Here is a 20,635-nt window from a genome sequence, read left to right as displayed (position 1 = left end):
AGCTATACAGAATACAAAGTCCACTAGACTAAACAAAAAGTTTTCTTCAAAGCAGGACAATTGACAATACATTTAGACGAGGATTCACAGTGTTTTTAGATCAGAATTAAAAAGGAACTCAAAGCAACATGACCATTAGATAGCTCTAGGGAGCCTACAATCAATGGGTTCTATTTTAAATTGTTTAGGGACAATTTGAGGAAAATAGGGAAAAAGGAGGAGGGGAAAAAAAAAAAAAAAGGAAAAAACACAAAACAACAAATTGAATTTCCAGTATGATTTGTTAAACATCTGCTTTAAAGATAAGTCACATTACAATATTTAACCCCTTAAGGACACATGACATGTGTGACATGTCATGATTCCCTTTTATTCCAGAAGTTTGGTCCTTAAGGGGTTAAATAAAATTATATTAAAACGCATTTCATGTAAATTTTGTTTAAAAATATAAGCCAAAGACAAAATAGGTTTCTAATTGTCATGGGTTCTGGATGCTTAATAAGTATATCAATTGCTAAACCTTCCATTTTACGGCAGCTGTCAAACATGTACAGCTGCTGTAACAGGCATTTTTTCCATTGAATGGCTATCGTAGTTTTTTTTGAGCAAGATGAGTCTAGTGATCATTTGTTCACTTGCTCCAAGATCTCATCGGACATCATACAAGAACTTTCAAAGAAGCAAATGGCGTATTCCCACACACATGCTAGAATACATCAGTGATAGCAATCAGAGTCTCCAAAGAAAGAAGACTTCAATGAATTCTGGGGAAAATATTACACATTCAAATTGGATCCACTTGCTGACCTAGCCAGAACCCGATTACTCCAATGGACACTGCTCTCAATATCTTACTAAGAAGCCAAGTTGCAAGCAAAATAATATTTACCCTAAATCAGGATTAATTTGTTCTCTTTTTTGGAAATACTAAAACTATTTTTCTCTTTCTTTCTTAATTCCAAATTTAACAACTCAACCCATTATCATCATCATCATCATCATCACCACCAATTATAACTTATTTCGAAGAGCTTCACAATGTTATAAAAATAGGGAAATTTAACAATAAATAAGACAATTACAAAATATTACAAGAGTAATAGGTTGAGGAGAACCCTGCTCAAACAAGCTTACAGCCCCCCTTAGTTGTTTACACACTCACAAATATTATTTCTACTTAACCCATGTAGTAGTCAGTTCCTATAGGTTTTCCTGCTGTTCAATCTTTATTGAAAATTCTTATCTTTAGCAAACAAATAACTAAATAAAGCAAGCAAAAGGGTTTTCTTGTGGGGACATGCATAGTTAAAATGTGAACAGGAAATAACTTCATTATTTACACATTTCTCATTGAACATGAACCTAGAAATTTTATTACATAATTATAATTAAAAACAATGATATATTCTTGCATACATCAGGTTTAACACAAGAAGAACAAGCCACATTCACTGAAACAAAGATACACACAAGCTTGAAATTGTGCAATAAAAGTCTCAAAATTCTGTATTTTAAGGGACCTGTGCACACTGTATCCTCAAAAGCAGGGATAGGGCCACTTCATTAAAAATGGGTGCACAGTGCACATGCATACATCAGTTATTCCACAAATAGGGGGCCATAAGCCCCCCCCCCTCCCCCAATTAAACATTTAAACAAAGGATTCTTTAGAGAATACAGAAATGCAAAAGGATGAATGGCATTGAGTGTGACCAACCTCCCACCATCTGTTCTCCAAGGCAGAGACATTATCCCAGCTTGCAGAGTAAATATGTAAAGGACAAATAGCTCAGTCCTCATCCAAAGTAAAACCATGAGAAAAGCACAGCCTATGCTGAAAAGTCATTTTATACAGCACAAGATGAAAAATGCAGAATTACTAAAAGAAAGTTTCTGATAAACAAATATTTTCCTCACAAAAAAAAAAAAAAATGACGTATAGACAGTGGGAGAACAGGTTGTGTAACTTGAAACCAGTGACATACTTGTTTGGGATTTAGATGGGAAGTAACCAAAGAGCAAACTTTTGTCCATTCTCTGTGTTCTTTTACATCGTTTTCTATGAAGAGAAATGAAGCTGCCAACATTTTGACACCTGGGTCTTTAGTCAAGCTTAAGTAACTTCAGGTGTCCAAAGTTTAAATGTCCACTTTGATATATGGTTGAATATAGCAAAGTTACACTGATGAGAATCTGTTTTCTTGTCAAATTGTAATATGTGGGAGTCAAGAATCCCCACCAGACTACCAGCAAACATTACAATTCATTAGGAAAGCTGTGAATATCTTTCCATATTTATTTTGTGTGGGACAGTAGAAGACCATGTCAGGGAGAGAAATTACATCGTAGTACTTTGGCAGATTCCACTAGCTTAGTGGATTTTTAAGTTTGGAAACTAAAACAATGCCTGATAAGGGACTTCAATATCCCTATCAACAAGCTCAACTGCCCTGATGCCTCCCGTCTGCTCTCTGTAACCTCCGCCTTTGGACTCACACAGATTTCTACCTCAGCAACTCACACCGCAGGAAACACTCTTGACCTCATCTTCACCAATCTCTGTACCAACTCTGATCTCTCCACTGTTCCATTTCCATTGTCTGACCACCATCTGCTAACATTTAACATCTGCATACCCCATACCAAAATTTCACCACCATCAACTCTCCAACCTCGCAGAAACCTCAACTCCCTCGATCTCCAGCACTTCTCCACCAAACTCCAAACACTCCTTTTACCCCATCTCAAATCTCAACTGCCCTAACTCTGCAACCACACTTTACAACTCCACTCTCTTCTCTCAACTTGACATCACGGCACCTCCTACAGTTAAACGCAGCAAGCGCCCCCAATTACAACCCTGGCACACCAAGCTGACCCGTTATCTCCAAAAATGTTCCAGAACTGCTGAACGCTGCTGGAGAAAGTCTCACTTTGCATCTGACTTTGTCCACTATAAATTTATGCTGCGCTCCTACAGCATGGCTCTTTCCTCTGCAAAAGTAAACTACTTCAACACCCTCATAAGCACACTGTCCCATCAACCCAAACACCCATTTCACACTTTTGATGCTCTTCTTCTCCCTGTGACTCCCCCTCCTTCCACCACCTTGTCCGCCACAAACTTTGCATCTCACTTCACTGAGAAGATCTCTACAATCCGGAAAGGATATCTAATCTCTCTCCTACCCCTATCAATACAACACCCAACCCCACTCCCCCTGCCATCCTATGCTCATTTGCACCTGCTACAGCACAAGAGGTTTCTGCTCTGCTCCTGTCCTCCCGCCCCACCACCTGCTCCCTCGATCCTATTCCCTCGCATCTCAGCCGCACTTTGTCCCCCTCTCTTGCTCTTCCTCTCGCTAACATCTTCAATCTCTCTCTTTTTTTCTGGCACATTTCCCTCACCCTTCAAACATGCAACCGTAACCCCAATTCTGAAAAAGCCCAACCTTGATCCCAACTCCCCATCCAACTACCGCCCTATCTCGCTACTGCCATTTGCCTCCAAGATCCTCGTGAGAGTTGTGTACGCCAGATTGACAGACTTTCTCAAATCCAACTCCCTGCTTGACCCCCTTCAGTCTGGATTCCGGGCTGGTCACTCTGTCGAAACTGCTGCGACCAAAGTATCCAACGACTTAATTGCTGCTAAATCTCGCAGCCAATATTCTATCCTAATCCTCCTTGATCTTTCTGCCGCCTTTGACACTGTTGAACATCAACAGCTTCTTCACATTCTCCATAACTTTGGTCTACGGGATACTGCTCTGTCCTGGTGCTCCTCCTACCTCTCCCAGCGCTCTTTCAGTGTTTCTTTCTCTGGCACTGCCTCTTCTCCCCAACCCTTCTCTGTCGGCGTCCCCCAAGGTTCTGTCCTCGGCCCCCTACTGTTCTCTATCTATACTGCCTCCCTTGGTAAACTCATCAGCTACTTTGGCTTCCAATATCATTTATATGCAGATGACACGCAAATCTACCTGTCCTCCCCTGATCTCCCCTGATCTCTCTCCACCCACCTTGACTCGTGTTTCTGATTGCCTCTCTGCTATTTCCAACTGGATGGCTGCTCAAACCTTCCTTAAACTCAACCAGTCCAAAACAGAACTTCTAGTTTTTCCTCCCTCAAGTGCTGCTACTCCTGTGTCTGTCTCCATCCAAGTCAACGGCGCTACTATCTCTTCTACCTCGCTGCCTAGGGGTTCTTCTTTACTCCCCATGTCCAATCGATAGCCAAATCCTGTCGCTTCCAACTCAAGAACATAGCGCGCATCCGCCCATATCTAACGCAGGACGCGGCTAAGGTACTGGTTTATGCTGTTGTTCTCTCTCTTTAATGTTGTTCATTAAAGCGTATCAATTACACGGTCAGCAGGTTTCTCATCCCGCACCCCATGACTCCTTTCCTGCAACTGTCAAAAATGACATACCAAGCACTCAATAAACCCCTCTCTAACAAACTATTTAATTCCCCTACTCTAACCCTTTGTGTCACTATACCCCACTCCCTCTAGCATGTAAGCTCATCGAGCAGGGCCCTCAACCCCCTCTGTTCCTGTACGTCCAGTGGCCTGATCTCAATTATGTGTCTGTTAGTCCACCCATTGTACAGCGCTACGGAATTTGTTGGAGCTATATAAATAATAATAATAAGGCCAGTGAGAAAATAAGAATATGGCAGCCATGGATAAACTACTTAAAACAATAGTTAAATGTGTGGATGTGAAACGAGGGCTATCAAAAATCCATACAAGGTTTGATTGATCAATTAAAATGGTTCATGATGGACAAAGGATATCTTATTTGGGGTAGAAGGGTGGCGTACTTCATAGGCGAGGGCAAAGACTTTATATTGAATAAAGATGCAGGAAGCTAACATAATCAGTGAAATAGGGACGTGATAGGAAAGGCATGCTGGGAGTATTCAATGTAATATTAAAACCACTATAGGCACCCAGACCACTTCAGCTTAATGAAGTGGTCTGGGTGCCAGGTCCATTTAGGATTAACCTTGCCTGCTGTAAACAGCATTGACAGCCACTAGAAGCGCTTCTCACTGATTTTCACAGTGAGAAGACGCCAGCGTCCATAGGAAAGCATTGAGAATGCTTTCCTATGAGACTGGCTGAACGCGCACGCGGCTCTTGTCGCACATGCGCATTCAGCTGATGACGGCAGAAGGAGGAGGAGATTCCTCAGCGCCGGAAAAAGGTAGCAATTTAACCCCTTCCTCACCCTAGAGCCCGGCGGGAGGGGGACCCAGAGCGTTAGGGGGACCCAAGGACCCTATAGAGCCAGGAATACACTATAGTGGTCCTTTAAGAAGAAGCACATTTGAGACTAATGGAAGTCTTTCACAGTGGAAAAAACAGGAGATACAACCGTTGCAGTTGTTCATGTGCTATAAATTTGTCAATGCAAGCGGTCAATTCAATAGATGAGAAGCAAGATTTAGAGAAGAATTGCATGTGCAGAGTCAAAAACAAAAAAAACATTTAAAAATAACAATGGAAATTAACATGTTGCAAAACATTGATGGTAGCAGAGTATTAGTGCTCAGTGGAGTGAAGAGATACTTCTATCCCAAGTGAGAATGGTCAGGCATTCCAACAGAATTGTAAATTAATTTCAAATTTAAGGCCAAAACAGCTATGCTTACAATTGTCCATTTTGGAATTAAATTTGAAATTTACTTGAACTCATGACAATTCTTACTTTAGTGAAATACCCTGCACTTGAGGTTTTTTATTGGTTTTACAAATATCTAAAAAAAAAAAAAAAAAAAAAAAAAAAATTATATTATATATATATATATATATATATATAGAGCTCTACTTTACGGTTTACAACACTTTCTAAACCTTCATATGGGTTTTACTCATATACTAATGAGAGTAGTAAGATCAGAGGAAGAAGTCATTATCTTAAAGTCATTAGAATAGGAGGTACTGGAATCCAAAAGTTGTCAAATTACACACAAAAAAATAAGTTAAAATAATAAACTTAAATATTTATGATACACAAACAGAAGGAGGTAGCAAGCAGGAGGAAGTGTCTGGGGGAAAAAAAAAAGCCCAGTAGGGGGTAAGATGAGAACCAAGAAAGAACAATGGCACAGAGTATAAAGTTACGCATGGTGTGATACAGAAAAAACGTGGTCCAGTGTCAAAGAGGGAAGAAAAGTAAACAATAGGTAAAGATCACAACCAGACACCGGACCAGTTGTTGGACTTTAACAATCCTACAGGAGGTATTAAAGGAACACTTTAGTGTCAGGAATAAAAACACGTATTCCTGATACTACTGCCCTGAATTGGCTGTTAAGGTGACCGGCCCCCCTTAGATATCAGAAAAAAGTGCTTTTACTCATCTTTTCATCCACGCCATGACAGTCGTGCTGTGGTTGGTCCCGCCTCTATGGCTGAGATCAATCTTGATAATATTAGCCAATCCAATGCTTTGGGGCTACTGTGCATGCATTGCAAAATGCAGTGCTGAGCCAATCGGCATCTCCTCTTGGAAATGCACTGAATCAATGCATCTCTATGGGGAATGTTCAGCTGAATGCCAGTGCTTCAGCACTGGACAAGGAAGCACCTCTAGTGGCATCTGAGTGGCTGCCACTGGAGGCATTACTAGGCACCAATGTAAACATTGCCTTTTCTCTGAAAAGGAAGCATTTATATTGAAAAGCCTGCAGAGACAGGCTATATAACTGAGGATTACATTAACCTGTAGTGGTTCTGGTGACTATAGTGTCCCTTTAAATTGAACTGCCGATTATGAATGCCTGTTTGCTCACTACAGGTCTCCAGCTTATAGTTAACGGTCAAATATCTAACCGTCAAATATCTAACCATGGTATAGATGTAGAAATAAGTCAAGAATGTTGGGGTAGGCCTGGGCATAATAAAAGCACAGATTTCAAGAAAGTACAAGTATTTTAGCTTTGCCTTAACAAGAAGCACAGTAAAAACAACGCAACACACACACACAGGTTTCACAATAAAAAGGCTAGCTTGATAACAGATATAACCAGATCCCATATTGGAAACGCCAGAAAAATGCCTCAATATAACAAATTTAATAGGTTAGCTTTATTTTTTAGCAGGACACTGAAGAAAACAAGGGGTCTGTGGTGTGAGGTCCAAAATATGCCGATGAGCACTTTGACAAAAGACCTGTCAGAATTTGGTCTCTTACATTCTGCTCCAGCCACATGTTACCTGTAGCACTATGGAATAATATCTTGGTCTGAGGCTTTTCTTGGTGGGATCTAGGTTAGATCCCTGTTCATTTCTGGTTCAGCCTCTCAGAGAAACTGAACAACTACATCATCACAGCCAATTCAGGGGAATCCAGGGGGGAAAGTTCCCTTTAGTTGTGTCTGTGACACATTTGCATGATAGTTGAAAAATATAGTCCAGCAACTGGAAGTCTAAAGTTCTATACTCTAAATATACATGAAAAAGTCAAAACAGACCTAAAAAGGGTTAGTGATGCACAAAAGCTTGAGTTGCAAATGTTAGAAGCCATCATTGTCCAAGCTGGTTCAAAACAAAAACAATGAAGCTGTCAAATACCATAAAATAGAGATATATGACAGAGAAAATACATTGTAAGTCCATCATGATATACTGTACTGGGTTTTGGCCAACCACTTGTCATGAAAGGGTTTTTAAAAAAAAAAAAATGACAGCCATGATGACAGTACCATATGATAGACTATCAGCACATTTATAAACTGTTTACATGGGAAATAGTTAAACAGGTTAACCCTTTTATGCGCAAAGTGTTTGCCAACAGCTTTTCAGGAGTTGTATAAAATAACACAAACATTGGAGACAGCCTGGATTCCCACCCCACAGAGAAAGGAAGAGACACTGTAATGGTTAAGGGGAGATAAACATGAGCTCATTATGAAAATTAATGTTTGGAAACAGATGATTCATGAAGTTGTTGGGGGGAGGTTGTGATATATAGAACTCCCAGTGATTTAATTGGTGGCATGTGGTTAGTGAGAAAAGGAGATAAGAAAAACCACAATAGCCTGGATGAGAGCTTGCAGCAGTGAGATACAGCACTGTGTAACAGGTCTGCTGGAATGCACAATAATTACACAGATCATGGACCATGGATACAGCTCGATTCTAGAATAAAGTGCAGAAAGAGGCGCAATCGCCATAGAAACCTGTAGGATCTCTACTCACATCTCCACATTTTACATGTTGCCACGGAATTGCTGCACATGGTGAGATCACTCATTTTGTCCTGGAAGGTCAGTGTTAACCAGGAGCATGTCTTTCTAATAAACACTCAGTGCAGCATTACACTACCACCTCAATAAAGAGCAAACCTGCGTGAATTGTACACAAAAAGCCTGGGGGATTATGGATAATTTGGCATTGATACACAGCTAACCATTGACAGTAGAAACATTATCCCACTGTCAATGGAAGCCAGTAAATGACTAGCAAAATTAACCCATTAAGGGGATTGATACCCAGTAGTTAGCCTGTTAGGGAGATAGATACCCAGTAATAGGCTGTAGTAAAATTTACCCATATGGGATGGTTAAACGTAATATCTGCAATCACCGTTTATTAAATATTTATGTACAACAAAATGCTGGGAGAACATGAACACTTACAAACCAATATGTATTTAAATGTTTTTAGCTTTTTGTTTTTTTAAATGTAGGCATTGATATACAACAAATTTGAGGTTAAGGAACCATTTAGTGAGCTTGTACATAGTAAATAATACAATGGAAATTGACCATTTAGTACTAGAAATTCTAAGTTTTGATACCCAGATATTTTTCCTATAGGCACTAACAATTGTATAGATATTAACCCATAAGAATAAGTAAAGCTTTAAAGCATACATGCATAGAAATTAACCCTACAAGCACTGGTACCACAGAACCTAAAGGATATCTGTGGAAGGAGCCATTCATGCTAATATCAGCCCCACTTAAGTAGCAAACCCTGCAGCTGGCACTCAGTAATTAACCCTGCACGTAATAGTACATAGTAATTAACCTGCAGCCACTGGTACCCAGTAGTCAAGCCTGCAAGTAATAGTACCCAGTAGTCAAGCCTGCAAGTAATAGTACCCAGTAGTCAAGCCTGCAAGTAATAGTACCCAGTAGTCAAGCCTGCAAGTAATAGTACCCAGTAATTAACCCCTGCAAGTAATAGTACCCAGTAATTAACCCCTGCGTGCCCTGGCTCTCAGTGATTAACCCCTGCGTGCCCTGGCTCTCAGTGATTAACCCCTGCGTGCCCTGGCTCTCAGTGATTAACCCCTGCGTGCCCTGGCTCTCAGTGATTAACCCCTGCGTGCCCTGGCTCTCAGTGATTAACCCCTGCGTGCCCTGGCTCTCAGTGATTAACCCCTGCGTGCCCTGGCTCTCAGTGATTAACCCCTGCGTGCCCTGGCTCTCAGTGATTAACCCCTGCGTGCCCTGGCTCTCAGTGATTAACCCCTGCGTGCCCTGGCTCTCAGTGATTAACCCCTGCGTGCCCTGGCTCTCAGTGATTAACCCCTGCGTGCCCTGGCTCTCAGTGATTAACCCCTGCGTGCCCTGGCTCTCAGTGATTAACCCCTGCGTGCCCTGGCTCTCAGTGATTAACCCTGCGTGCCCTGGCTCTCAGTGAAGAAGGAGCTATAGAGCAGCAGGGCGGAGAGGAGCAGGATAACGGGAGTGGGTGGAGCTGCATCCCTGGTACCACACACACCATACACCCCCCTGTACAGCACGGCTGGCCGGGGAAGGAATGCTGACAATACGAGCCGGTACTCACTGCAGGTCCAGCGGAGCTCGCTGTACTCCCGGCTGCGGCTGCTGCTGCCCGGTCTGCTCGCTGCTCAGGGCTGCCTCCCACACACACTGTGCGCATGCGCCACGGCGCCGCCAACTGCACTCCCAGCCCGGAGTGTGGGATGGGGGGGGGGCGGGGCGACAGAGCGCACGCGCGGTAAAGGGTTTGTGGCGGCCTCAGGGCGGGGCCGATCGAGACAGCTGCGTCACTGGTTGCCAAGGGTTTCTGCAGGGGGGCGGGGCCGGCACTGCAGGAAGCAGCTGCGCTGTCACTCAAACCTCAGCCTGTCACTGACCACGCCCTCTGTCTGTGTCTCCTCAGCCAAGTCAGAGATGGGAGGGAAATGGGAGCACATAAACCCCTATAGCTTGCTGTCTGAGTGGAGCTAAACACCAAGAGGCAGCAATAGCCCAGAGCACCTGCCTTACAAAGACTTCTCATTGTGCTGCATTGGGAAGGCTGTGATTGGACAGCCACAGAAAGGCTGGGCGGGGTTAGAAGGGGAGGGCTTACAAAGGCTGGAGCATTAGAAAGCTGTTTTAGATATAACTCCAATGGAAAAAAGTGTAAATAAATGCATGCACATTGTCATTGTTTATCTACCAAACCGTGATTTCCATTTTATTAATTTTTTTGTTTTTGGGCAGTGGTGTGTCCCTTTTTTATTTTTTTTTATAATTATTTTTGTTGTGCACATATAACAATACAAGCTTGCTTCGCCACAGCAGCATCAGCATGCATAGGTATTACATATAATAGTAAACAGTGCGGCTTCCAGGAGACGGCGCACTTTTTTATAATTTTAGTAAGACAGTATGCATTATTAATAGTCAGCAGAGGCACTAGAAGGTATGTGTTAGGCTTGACATCTGACTGTATTAGTGTTAAAACATATATAATAATAATAAAAATAAAGTAATCTATAAAAGCAGATACAAGGAAAAATAGTAATTGGTCGTCAGTCCCAAAGAGTTCCACCATACAACCCAGCTCAACCTATGCCCTAATGGGGCACCTCATAGTCCTGCGTTATGGAGCGATGCCGCGATCTTCCAAGCCTTGTGGTGGGCCAGATTGGCCAAGCCTCTCACCAGAGTCTAAGTCCCCTCCACCACCTCTGGAGCGTTGGAAGACCTAAAGCTATGGCGCAGCTGTGCTCGCTTGCGTGGTGCCCGCAACCGGTGCAATGGACGCCTCTTCACTCACCGCCATTTTGGGGCCTTTATCATAGCCGGTACTATAGACTGCTGCTGCAGGATTGGAATCCGCCTAGGAGGTGAGTATCCTCTCAGCTGCTGTGGGGCATCTTCATGCATCCTTTTCTCCAGCTTCAGCCAGAAGTTTTGAAAGATTATATCCAACCTGGAGATCAGGTTTTTCTTTGGGTAGGTCAGGGAGCCTCATGACATCTGCCATTTTTGGTACCTCGCTCAAGTCTCCATCGGCCCCTGTGGCTTCAACCCGAGTGCCTGTTAGAGCAGGATAGCCTCCCTGGGGTGGACCGGGATCACCCCCGCCGGCCCAAAGGGGAAAAGGTAGCTGGGCGCCTACCCGCTGTGGCACGCAGCGGGGTCACTCCAGTCTGGGAGATTGGCCGCCTCTCCCGCCCGATGCGCTCCATCTCTTTATATCTCTTGACTGGTTTGGAACTTCAGTAAAATCCTACACAGTCAATGGGTATTTCATAAAGATTATATCTTTATGAAATACTAAATTTTTAAGGGAGGATGACAGTGCTGCTTTAAAGGGGCACTGTCATTTTGCAAGTCTTGTTTTTAAATTAAACATTTTCAACCCTCTGTTTCCCTTTGTTTTTTTTCCTCAACATTCACCTTTTTCTAGTTATGCTTAATAAAAATTTGGTACCAATTTTTACTCATTGGGGATGTGATTTTTGTTAGTCTTAGGTAAAGTTCCATTTTAGTCCCTAAGCTAATGTACCCACAGTCCATGAGGCAAGCAGGAGGAAGAAGGACAGCAAAAACACTATAGACGAAGGATAACAAAATGGCAGCGCCCGTATATTGAGCATAAACAATTGGCTGATGGAGAAGGACAACTGAAAGAAATATAGAACCACAACAGTGTTGCTTTAAAGGGTAACCCCTAATTTCTCTGTAAATTATACCATTGGAAAAAAATATATAAATCATCTATAACAGGGGTAGGCAACCTTTTAGCAGCACTGTGCCAAAATATGATTGTGATGTCCTGTAGCGTGCCGGTCCTATTTCTTTAAATTGAGGTGTGTATGTTGCCATATTCTGCTTGTGTTATTTATACTGCATTTGCTTTGTATCATTGTATTTGTGCGTATATGAGCTATTATATTGTATATGTTCATTAATAGTTTGTGGTATCATGTATAATACCTATGAATTTGGGCTGTGTATGGGGGCTGTTTGTGGAATTGTGTGTGGATGGATATGTCACATTGTGTATTTGGTAGTGTGTGTATGTGTGGGGCTGTTTGGGGTATTGCATGTGAGAGGCTGCATGTGGGGTTGTGTGCATGTATGTGGATTGTTGGTGGTGGTGTGTTTGTGCGGACTGTGTGTGTGTTTGTATTATTTGTATGAGGGGAGGGTTATTCTGCAGCTCTGAGGCTTCCCTGGGTTTTAGTGGGGACCAGGCTGGCCAGGTACAGCTCAAGGACAGAAGCTGCAACAGGAGACTGTGGGCTGCTCTACTTCAGTGTGGATTCCTATTCACAAGTGCTGGGAGGAAGTGATCTGAGATCACTTCCTCTACGTGCTGCAATGCATAAATGGAGGATTGTCCTTCACCACCTTTTCATATTAACAGATATCTTAAGTTTCACTGGGACTCCTGACAGGCCAGAGCCTGTTTGGCTATTGTACCCTTGAGTGCCGTGCAAAGGCACCTCGAGTGCCGTGCATGGCACTAGTGCCGTAGGTTGCCTACCCCTGATCTATAACTTAAGAAAGTTAGTGTCAGGAACAGAAACATGTATTCCTGACTCTATAGTGTTAAACCAGTGATGGCGAACCTATGGCATGCGTGCCACAGCTGGCACGCCAAGCTCTCTCTGTGGGCACGCAGCCATAGGTCGCCGGATCGCTACTCATAGCCTGCGCTCCTTAGGGGGGCACTGCTGGCGCTGGTCGGCAACCTTAGGCCTTCCCAGGCGTCAATGCAGAGTAGGCACCTGCCTGCCCAAATCGGCAGGTGCCTACTCTTCTTTCGTATCGTTGGTGGGTGAGTGGGATGGATGGCTGCGAGAGAGCACTGACTTACGTGCTGTTCCAGCACTGCGCCCTCTGCTGATGCAGTCGAGAGACAGAAAATGACATCAATCAGGCGCTGGGATCGGATCCACCAGTCAGGAAGCATGGGTGGACTTCAAACCACCACCCGCACCAAAAAAATTGTATACATTATTTATGTGCTAGGAGGGAGAGGGGGATATACTGGGGATGGGGGTATGCTGGGGGTAGTGAAGGGAAGATGCTAAGGGGAGAGACAAGGAGAATCTGGGGGGAGAAGAGGAGATGCTGGGAGGAGAGATAAGGAGAATCTGGGAGAGAGGAGGAGGAGATGCTGGGGGGAGAGGAGGAGGAGATGCTGAGGGGAGAGGAGAAGGAGGAGATGCTGGAGGAGAAGGGGAGAGGAGGAGATGCTGGGGGGAGAGGAGGAGATGTTGAGGGTAGAGGGGGGATATGCTGTGGGTAGAGAAGGGAAGATGCCGGGGGGAGAGAAGAGGAGAATTAGTTCGGACAACTGTATGAGTTTTTTTTTCTAAACTTAAACCTCAGTATTTAGGTTTAATTGCCTCATTGGCACTTTGAGGAAAAAACTTGTCATGTATTGCGGTTTGGGCACTTGGGCTCAAAAAGGTTCACCATTACTGTGTTAAACTAACTATTTAGGTCTGAGGCCCCTCTCTGATCTCAGTAGAAAGGTGTTTAAACTCACCTTTTCTCCAACGCCAGTCTCGCCGATCTCCATATGCTGAGATCACACATTTTTTTTGACAATCTCAGCCATTCCAAATAAAAACGCCATGCTGCGCCAGTTAGCATCTGCTCATAGAGATAGATTAAGCACCTCTAGTGGCCGTCTGAGTGACTGTCACTAGAGGTGTGGTATAGACACCAGAACCACTACATTAAGCTGTTATGGCTCTGTTGAATATAGTGTCCCTTTAAGCTCACCAATTTTCCATATGCTGCTCTGTTCTATTTTAAATTTATTTTAAAGATTAGCAAATTACTTTACAATCCAGTCTAGTCTAGGCACTGAGAGGCACGGAGTTCCAGGATAGAGATAATTAAACTGGGCAGATTTGTACATTTAAACATGATATTAAAAATCCTGAGAATAGTGGTTCAACTTTAAACTTCTTTTTAGTACCTGTCATTAATGATTAAACAAACAAGTTCTTGCAAGCTCTGCAAACTATATTTTGCTTTCTTTTTTTTCTTTAATATCTTGCTGGTGCGAGATTAATGCTCATATTTTATAGTGGGGTGCATATAATATAAGACAAATAGATATAAATAACACAGATTAAATGGAGAGAAATAGCGTTTAATTGTGTGGGAATAAGTGAAGTTGTATAGTTTACAATTGGCCACTCACAAATTGTCAGATGTAAATCAGCCTTGAGTGAAATCTTTTTCTTCTGATTCTTCACACTCCCATCAGTCAATCAGAGTATTAGCTCAAAAGAGAAAGTATATGGAAAAAAATATAAAGTGCAATTCCAGAGTAAAGTATAAAAAGTATTTAATAACTTACATATAAGTTAAAAGCAATGAGTATATCACCACTGGGCGTCCTACGCGTTTCGTCCTAGATTACCAATAGTATGAACACAATTAAAATAGAGATGGAGAGAATGAATATAAAGCTAAGTTCTGCACTAGAAAAAATCACGATAATGGAAGATCAAATAAAGTGCCTGCAAACAGAGAATATCCAAACAGAAGATAAACTACAGCAAATGGACTCGAAGATTAGAGATTTGGAAGATCGCTCAAGGAGGTGCAATGTGCGCTTTAGAAATATTTTAATTTCAGTTGAAATCACAGGAGAGTTAACTTTAATCTAGACACAAAAGCAAGAAAAGAAACTAATTTTTCAATTGGCTATTTTCAATCAGTGGGGATACTGCAACATTTACTTGTTTCCCCTAGGTGCCTGCAGTCCATGTAATCTTCTGGAAATTGATAAATATCATCCCACTTTAGGTATACTAATATTGTCCCTATTTGGGAAGATTCCATTGGCTGAGAGTGTGTGGACTGTCAGGGATTCAGGAATTTCAAATTTCAGACCAAAGTAGTCAAACTGTAGCTGACTTGAATAATTTTTTCAGTTCTGGAGTTTTGGCCAAACATATGAAAGTCAAGTGTAGTCAGTGTAGCCAGCTCATATGTTGACTGGCAGACTGGAAATGTAATGATATCTCTGTTCCAGAACGTTGAACGGATAAGACTGTTCTCTTTAAAATACTAGAGAAATCACTGCATGACTGTAAAGCAGAACCACACAACATGCGGCCCGCCAAAAGCCCTTTCACTAAGGGGGCCCGTGAACTTAGGCTACACGATGGGCATGTGTTAGCAAGGGGCCTGGTTGGGAGCTGCGGCCTTTTAACAACGCGACCGAGCCCCTCGCTTATCGACAGCATGAGACTGAGACTGTCTGTCATTTCCTCCCACAGGGATGTTGAGCCGCGTAGGAGGCCAAGGAGGCAGTGAGGAGGGGGCCAGGCTGGGAGAGAGAGAAGGACAGAGAAGAAGGCATGAGAGGAGGGGTGCAGGCTGCAAGAGCTAGCCTCAGCCTGCAAACTGGACACAACAGAAGCTATCCTCCAGCGTGCAAATGGTAGGAAACAGGAGGGTGGCTACTATATTTTGACCTGCATGTACAACAGAACACACAGAGAGGATAGAAAGTGAAAAAAATCGTCTCCACTCCGTGCGATATTAGTGCAGCGCTAATTTAGAATAAAGTCGACTCACCCTATTGGTATTGATTGTGTGGTTCAACTGAGTTGGACATATATAGAAAAAACACAAATAGAAGATATATAGTGCAGGGTTGTTTAGACCACGAATCAGAGTTGTCTATAAATGGCACACTCACATGATAACGAGCCTTTTTAGAAACAGGCTCTAAACTTTTCAGCTGGTATGTTATAGGGTAACATACACCCCCCTTTTCTGGATCTCCTCACCGATCGCACTTCCAATATATATGGTGGAGAAAGGGAGAAAAAAGATCTCTAAGTGAGATCTGTAGGTGTAAAACACAATTTTGAATATTATAAAATTTGCTCACCTGGCTCAGAGCCTTCCAAACCGGCTCTGAGTTTCAGAAGTTTGCGTCAAATAAAGGGTGACAACCCCCTCTTGAACCTGGGCAACACCAAAGGCTGGATCCACTTTTAGTCGAAATGCTCAAAAAAGTGCTTTTAATGTAATTAAAATTAAATGCAATTCGAATGCAAATAAAAATACAAGTAAAATACAAATAAAAAATACATATAAAATGTCTGTCTGGATCCTCCGAAACGCGTTTCACCTATCCTGTAGGCTTTTTCAATCGGCATGGTGTTGCTTCCTGGTTCCAGAATTTACATCATCAGTCTGGTACTTCCTCTTCAGCTCCGATCCTATCGGAATGCGTCCTTGCGTTTGGCCCCTCCCTTTCACAGCTTAACTCAATGATATTGTTTCATTAGGTCATCAACAGGTGGACGGGACTACATATCCCGAAATGCATTGCGGCCGCACTATTTTGTCATTTCCGGTACGGCAGAAATGACAATCCCATCATGCTTAACAATATTATAGCGAATTTCGCTCAAATTCAAAGAGAAAAAGGGGGGAGAAAGATTTATACAAGCATCAGTAAGATAAACAGGCTAAATCAGATCCATGATAAAATAAAGAAAAAAATGTGACTCCAAAACTTAATATATGATACCTTACTATATACAATATAGGAATCCCTGATATCAAGTCAGAAAAAGGACTAGTAATTTGTATCTCAAACTTCTAGTTGAGCATGGATCTGACAGGGATATAATAAATCATTTGTGACTAGGTGTGGGTCTGACAGAGATACAGTGGATCACTTCTGACCCTAAATTAATCAGGCAGGAGCACAGTGGGTCATAGGAAATGGTACAACTCAAAGTCCGCATTGAGACCATGCGGAACCAGAGTGTCCAAATCAAAGATCCACCGCATCTCCGCCTGACCCAATTTCTTAATTATGTCGTCACCCCTCCAATTGGGACAGACCTTTTGGATAGCGTAAAAAAGTCAAATACTGTGGATCGCAACCATGATATCTTTAAAGTGAGACGAAACACTGTGTTGCATAAATCCTCTCTTGATATTACGAACATGTTCGTTTATCCTTATATACAACGGTCGTTTCGTTCTCCCTACATAATATAAATTACATGTGCACCTAAGTACATATATGACTTGCTTGGTATAACATGTAATCATATTTTTGATCGTGTATTTCTTTTTACCCTGTGGATGTAGAAAAGTGGTCACGTGTCTCTTAATACTCCCTGTCCGCCTGCATGATATGCATAACCCACATCCAAAAAAAACATCTTTGTGTAAAAAGGTTTTGGACTGATTGCCATTTTTTATATGATTTTTAACTAACTTTGATGCTAAACTCGGGGCTCCCCTGTAGACAACTTTTGGTTGTTCTGGTAATAAGTTATAAATTATGGGATCCGCCCTCAATATTGGCCAGAATTTTGTAATAATTCGTTTCACCTGTCTACTTTTCGAATTAAAGTTACACAAGAAGGGAATATTTTGACTTGCATTAACGTTTTTGCTCTTATACTCCAAAAGTGGTGGTCTATCCTGAGATTTTATTTCTTCTATTGTACTTTGCAGGATATTATTATTATATCCCTTTTCTATAAAGCGGCTTTTCAATTTTTTCGCTTGGGCATTATATGTTGTTATATCAGTACAGTTCCTTCCTATCCGAAGGAACTGTGACTTTGGAATATTTAGAAGCCACGGCGAGAAATGGCAACTTTGTAAATCTATATAGTTATTTACATCTACCAACTTGAAGTGGGTTTTGGTTTTTATGATGTTTTCCTCGATGTAAATTGTCAAGTCCAAAAAATTCACACTCTGTCTACTGTAATCTGCTACCAAATTGATCCCCCAATTATTGAAATTTAGATATGCCAGAAACAGTTGAAGAGTTTCTTCTGGGCCGTCCCAAACAAAGAAAATATCGTCTAAATAACGACGATAGGAAACGAGGTTTGCACACCAGTCCGCGTTATCCAAAATAAAAACATGCTCCCATAGAGCCATAAAAAGATTCGCATAACTGGGTGCAAACCTCGTTCCCATCGCCGTACCACATATTTGCAAATAAAAATCGCTGGAGAACCAAAATAAATTGTTACATAATATAAGATGAATGCCTTGAATAATAAAGTCTATTTGGTCTTGTTGATACAATTCTGACTGCTCTAAATGGAATCTTACTGCCTCCTCTCCTCTGTTGTGGGGAATAACTGTGTAAAGAGAGCTAACATCAGCCGTAACTAGTATGTAGCTCTCTTTCCAGGTCATGTCTCGTAAGGTCTGAAGTATGCTTATAGTGTCCTTAAGATGACTTGGAGTTTGTTGGACAAGGGGTTGGAGGCAGTGGTCTATATATTCCGATAGTCTACTGGAGATCGAATTGATTCCAGAGACTATCGGACGGCCCGGTGGAGCAACAGGATGTTTGTGGATCTTTGGGAGATGGTAGAGTACTGGGACCCTTGGATGTTGAATATTCAGATAGCTGTATTCTTGATCACTAAGGATCCCTTTGTCTCTACCAACCCCAAAGAAATTCCTAAATTTTGTTTCAATCTCCTGTGATGGATTGCCAGGAAGTCGGAGATAGGTAGTAGTATCACCCACCAGTCTCAGACCTTCCTGGAGATATTTGTCTACATCCCCCCCCCCCCCCCTTGTCCGCAGGTTTGATCACTATGTTTTGATCTTTTTGTAATTCCTTCAGAGCTAGCCACTCTTTCTTATTCAAATTCCTATTGATGGTTTTGGTCTTAATATTATTAATTTCCTGCATGACTGCCTTTTCAAAGCTTATCATTTCATCGGAAATAAAATTATGCGGAAAAAAGACAGATTTTTCTCTGAGTGTTGTATGTACAAACTCAGATTGGGTAATTTCTTCATTGAGGTGTATATCATTCCTCACAAAACATTTTTTCAAACACAACTGTCTCTTAAATTTGTTCAAATCCACATACATCTCAAATTGGTCTAATTCTTTTGTCGGGACAAATTTTAATCCCCTATTCAAAACTGAGCTTTGGGCCTTAGTTAGCACCTTACCGGACAAATTAAAAATTAATGATTGTGGTGTGTCCAGTCCCTTTTCGCTCTTCTTAATTCTCTTTCCTCCTCTAACTCCCCTTCCTCTACACTCCTTCTTCTTTTGTATGGAGAGTCGAGGTTTGGAGATCTCCTCCAAGTAGGGGCAAAGGTCTTGTGTTTGTCTTTGGGCCTCTCGTTTTGAAAAAAAGTTTCTGGTTCCCAATTTAAGACACTGAACCTATTGTGGGTGGTGGTTAAATTATGAGGGTTTTTATTTTGGTGGAGAATAGGGGATTTTGATCTTCGATCTCTCTCTTTTTGTTTTGGCCTTTCAAATCGTCTGGAATCCTGATGTGAAGTGGATGGATATTCCATCCTTTCCCTTAATGGATTCTCTATACGTTTAGATTCATGGCGGGGAGTGAACACAGAAGATATACATTTTTAATTTGTCCAGTAAGGTGCTAACTAAGGCCCAAAGCTCAGTTTTGAATAAGGGATTAAAATTTGTCCCGACAAAAGAATTAGACCAATTTGAGATGTATGTGGATTTGAACAAATTTAAGAGACAGTTGTGTTTGAAAAAATGTTTTGTGAGGAATGATAGACACCTCAATGAAGAAATTACCCAATCTGAGTTTGTACATACAACACTCAGAGAAAAATCTGTCTTTTTTCCGCATAATTTTATTTCCGATGAAATGATAAGCTTTGAAAAGGCAGTCATGCAGGAAATTAATAATATTAAGACCAAAACCATCAATAGGAATTTGAATAAGAAAGAGTGGCTAGCTCTGAAGGAATTACAAAAAGATCAAAACATAGTGATCAAACCTGCGGACAAGGGGGGGGGGGGATAGTTGTTATGGATGTAGACAAATATCTCCAGGAAGGTCTGAGACTGGTGGGTGATACTACTACCTATCTCCGACTTCCTGGCAATCCATCACAGGAGATTGAAACAAAATTTAGGAATTTCTTTGGGGTTGGTAGAGACAAAGGGATCCTTAATGATCAAGAATACAGCTATCTGAATATTCAACATCCAAGGGTCCCAGTACTCTACCATCTCCCAAAGATTCACAAACATCCTGTTGCTCCACCGGGCCGTCCGATAGTCTCTGGAATCAATTCGATCTCCAGTAGACTATCGGAATATATAGACCACTGCCTCCAACCCCTTGTCCAACAAACTCCAAGTCATCTTAAGGACACTATAAGCATACTTCAGACCTTACGAGACATGACCTGGAAAGAGAGCTACATACTAGTTACGGCTGATGTTAGCTCTCTTTACACAGTTATTCCCCACAACAGAGGAGAGGAGGCAGTAAGATTCCATTTAGAGCAGTCAGAATTGTATCAACAAGACCAAATAGACTTTATTATTCAAGGCATTCATCTTATATTATGTAACAATTTATTTTGGTTCTCCAGAGATTT

The 20,635-nt window shown here is 41.9% G+C and overlaps 1 protein-coding gene across 5 annotated transcripts in view; it reads right to left on the bottom strand.

Annotated features, from left to right (window-relative positions):
* The window catches only part of CYRIA (CYFIP related Rac1 interactor A), an 81,256-nt gene extending 71,313 nt beyond the window's left edge, over window positions 1–9,943 (bottom strand). For 2 of the 5 annotated variants that reach the window (XM_063442143.1, XM_063442140.1), the window contains exon 1: window positions 9,764–9,853. Coding sequence is in view for 1 of the 5 variants with exons in the window: in XM_063442139.1 (XP_063298209.1) it covers window positions 9,813–9,908 (96 nt within the window). In the remaining 4 variants the exon portion in view is untranslated. Of the gene's footprint in view, window positions 1–9,763 lie in introns of all 5 variants that reach the window. The other 3 variants (XM_063442139.1, XM_063442144.1, XM_063442141.1) reach the window with 3 other exon arrangements.
* Window positions 9,944–20,635: the final 10,692 nt, after the last annotated feature.

The sequence above is a fragment of the Pelobates fuscus genome, chromosome 2, assembly GCF_036172605.1.
Source record: "Pelobates fuscus isolate aPelFus1 chromosome 2, aPelFus1.pri, whole genome shotgun sequence".
Taxonomy (NCBI): domain Eukaryota; kingdom Metazoa; phylum Chordata; class Amphibia; order Anura; family Pelobatidae; genus Pelobates; species Pelobates fuscus.
Note: the sequence above shows the minus strand (reverse complement) of the source record. Positions and strands in the feature narration are given on the sequence as shown.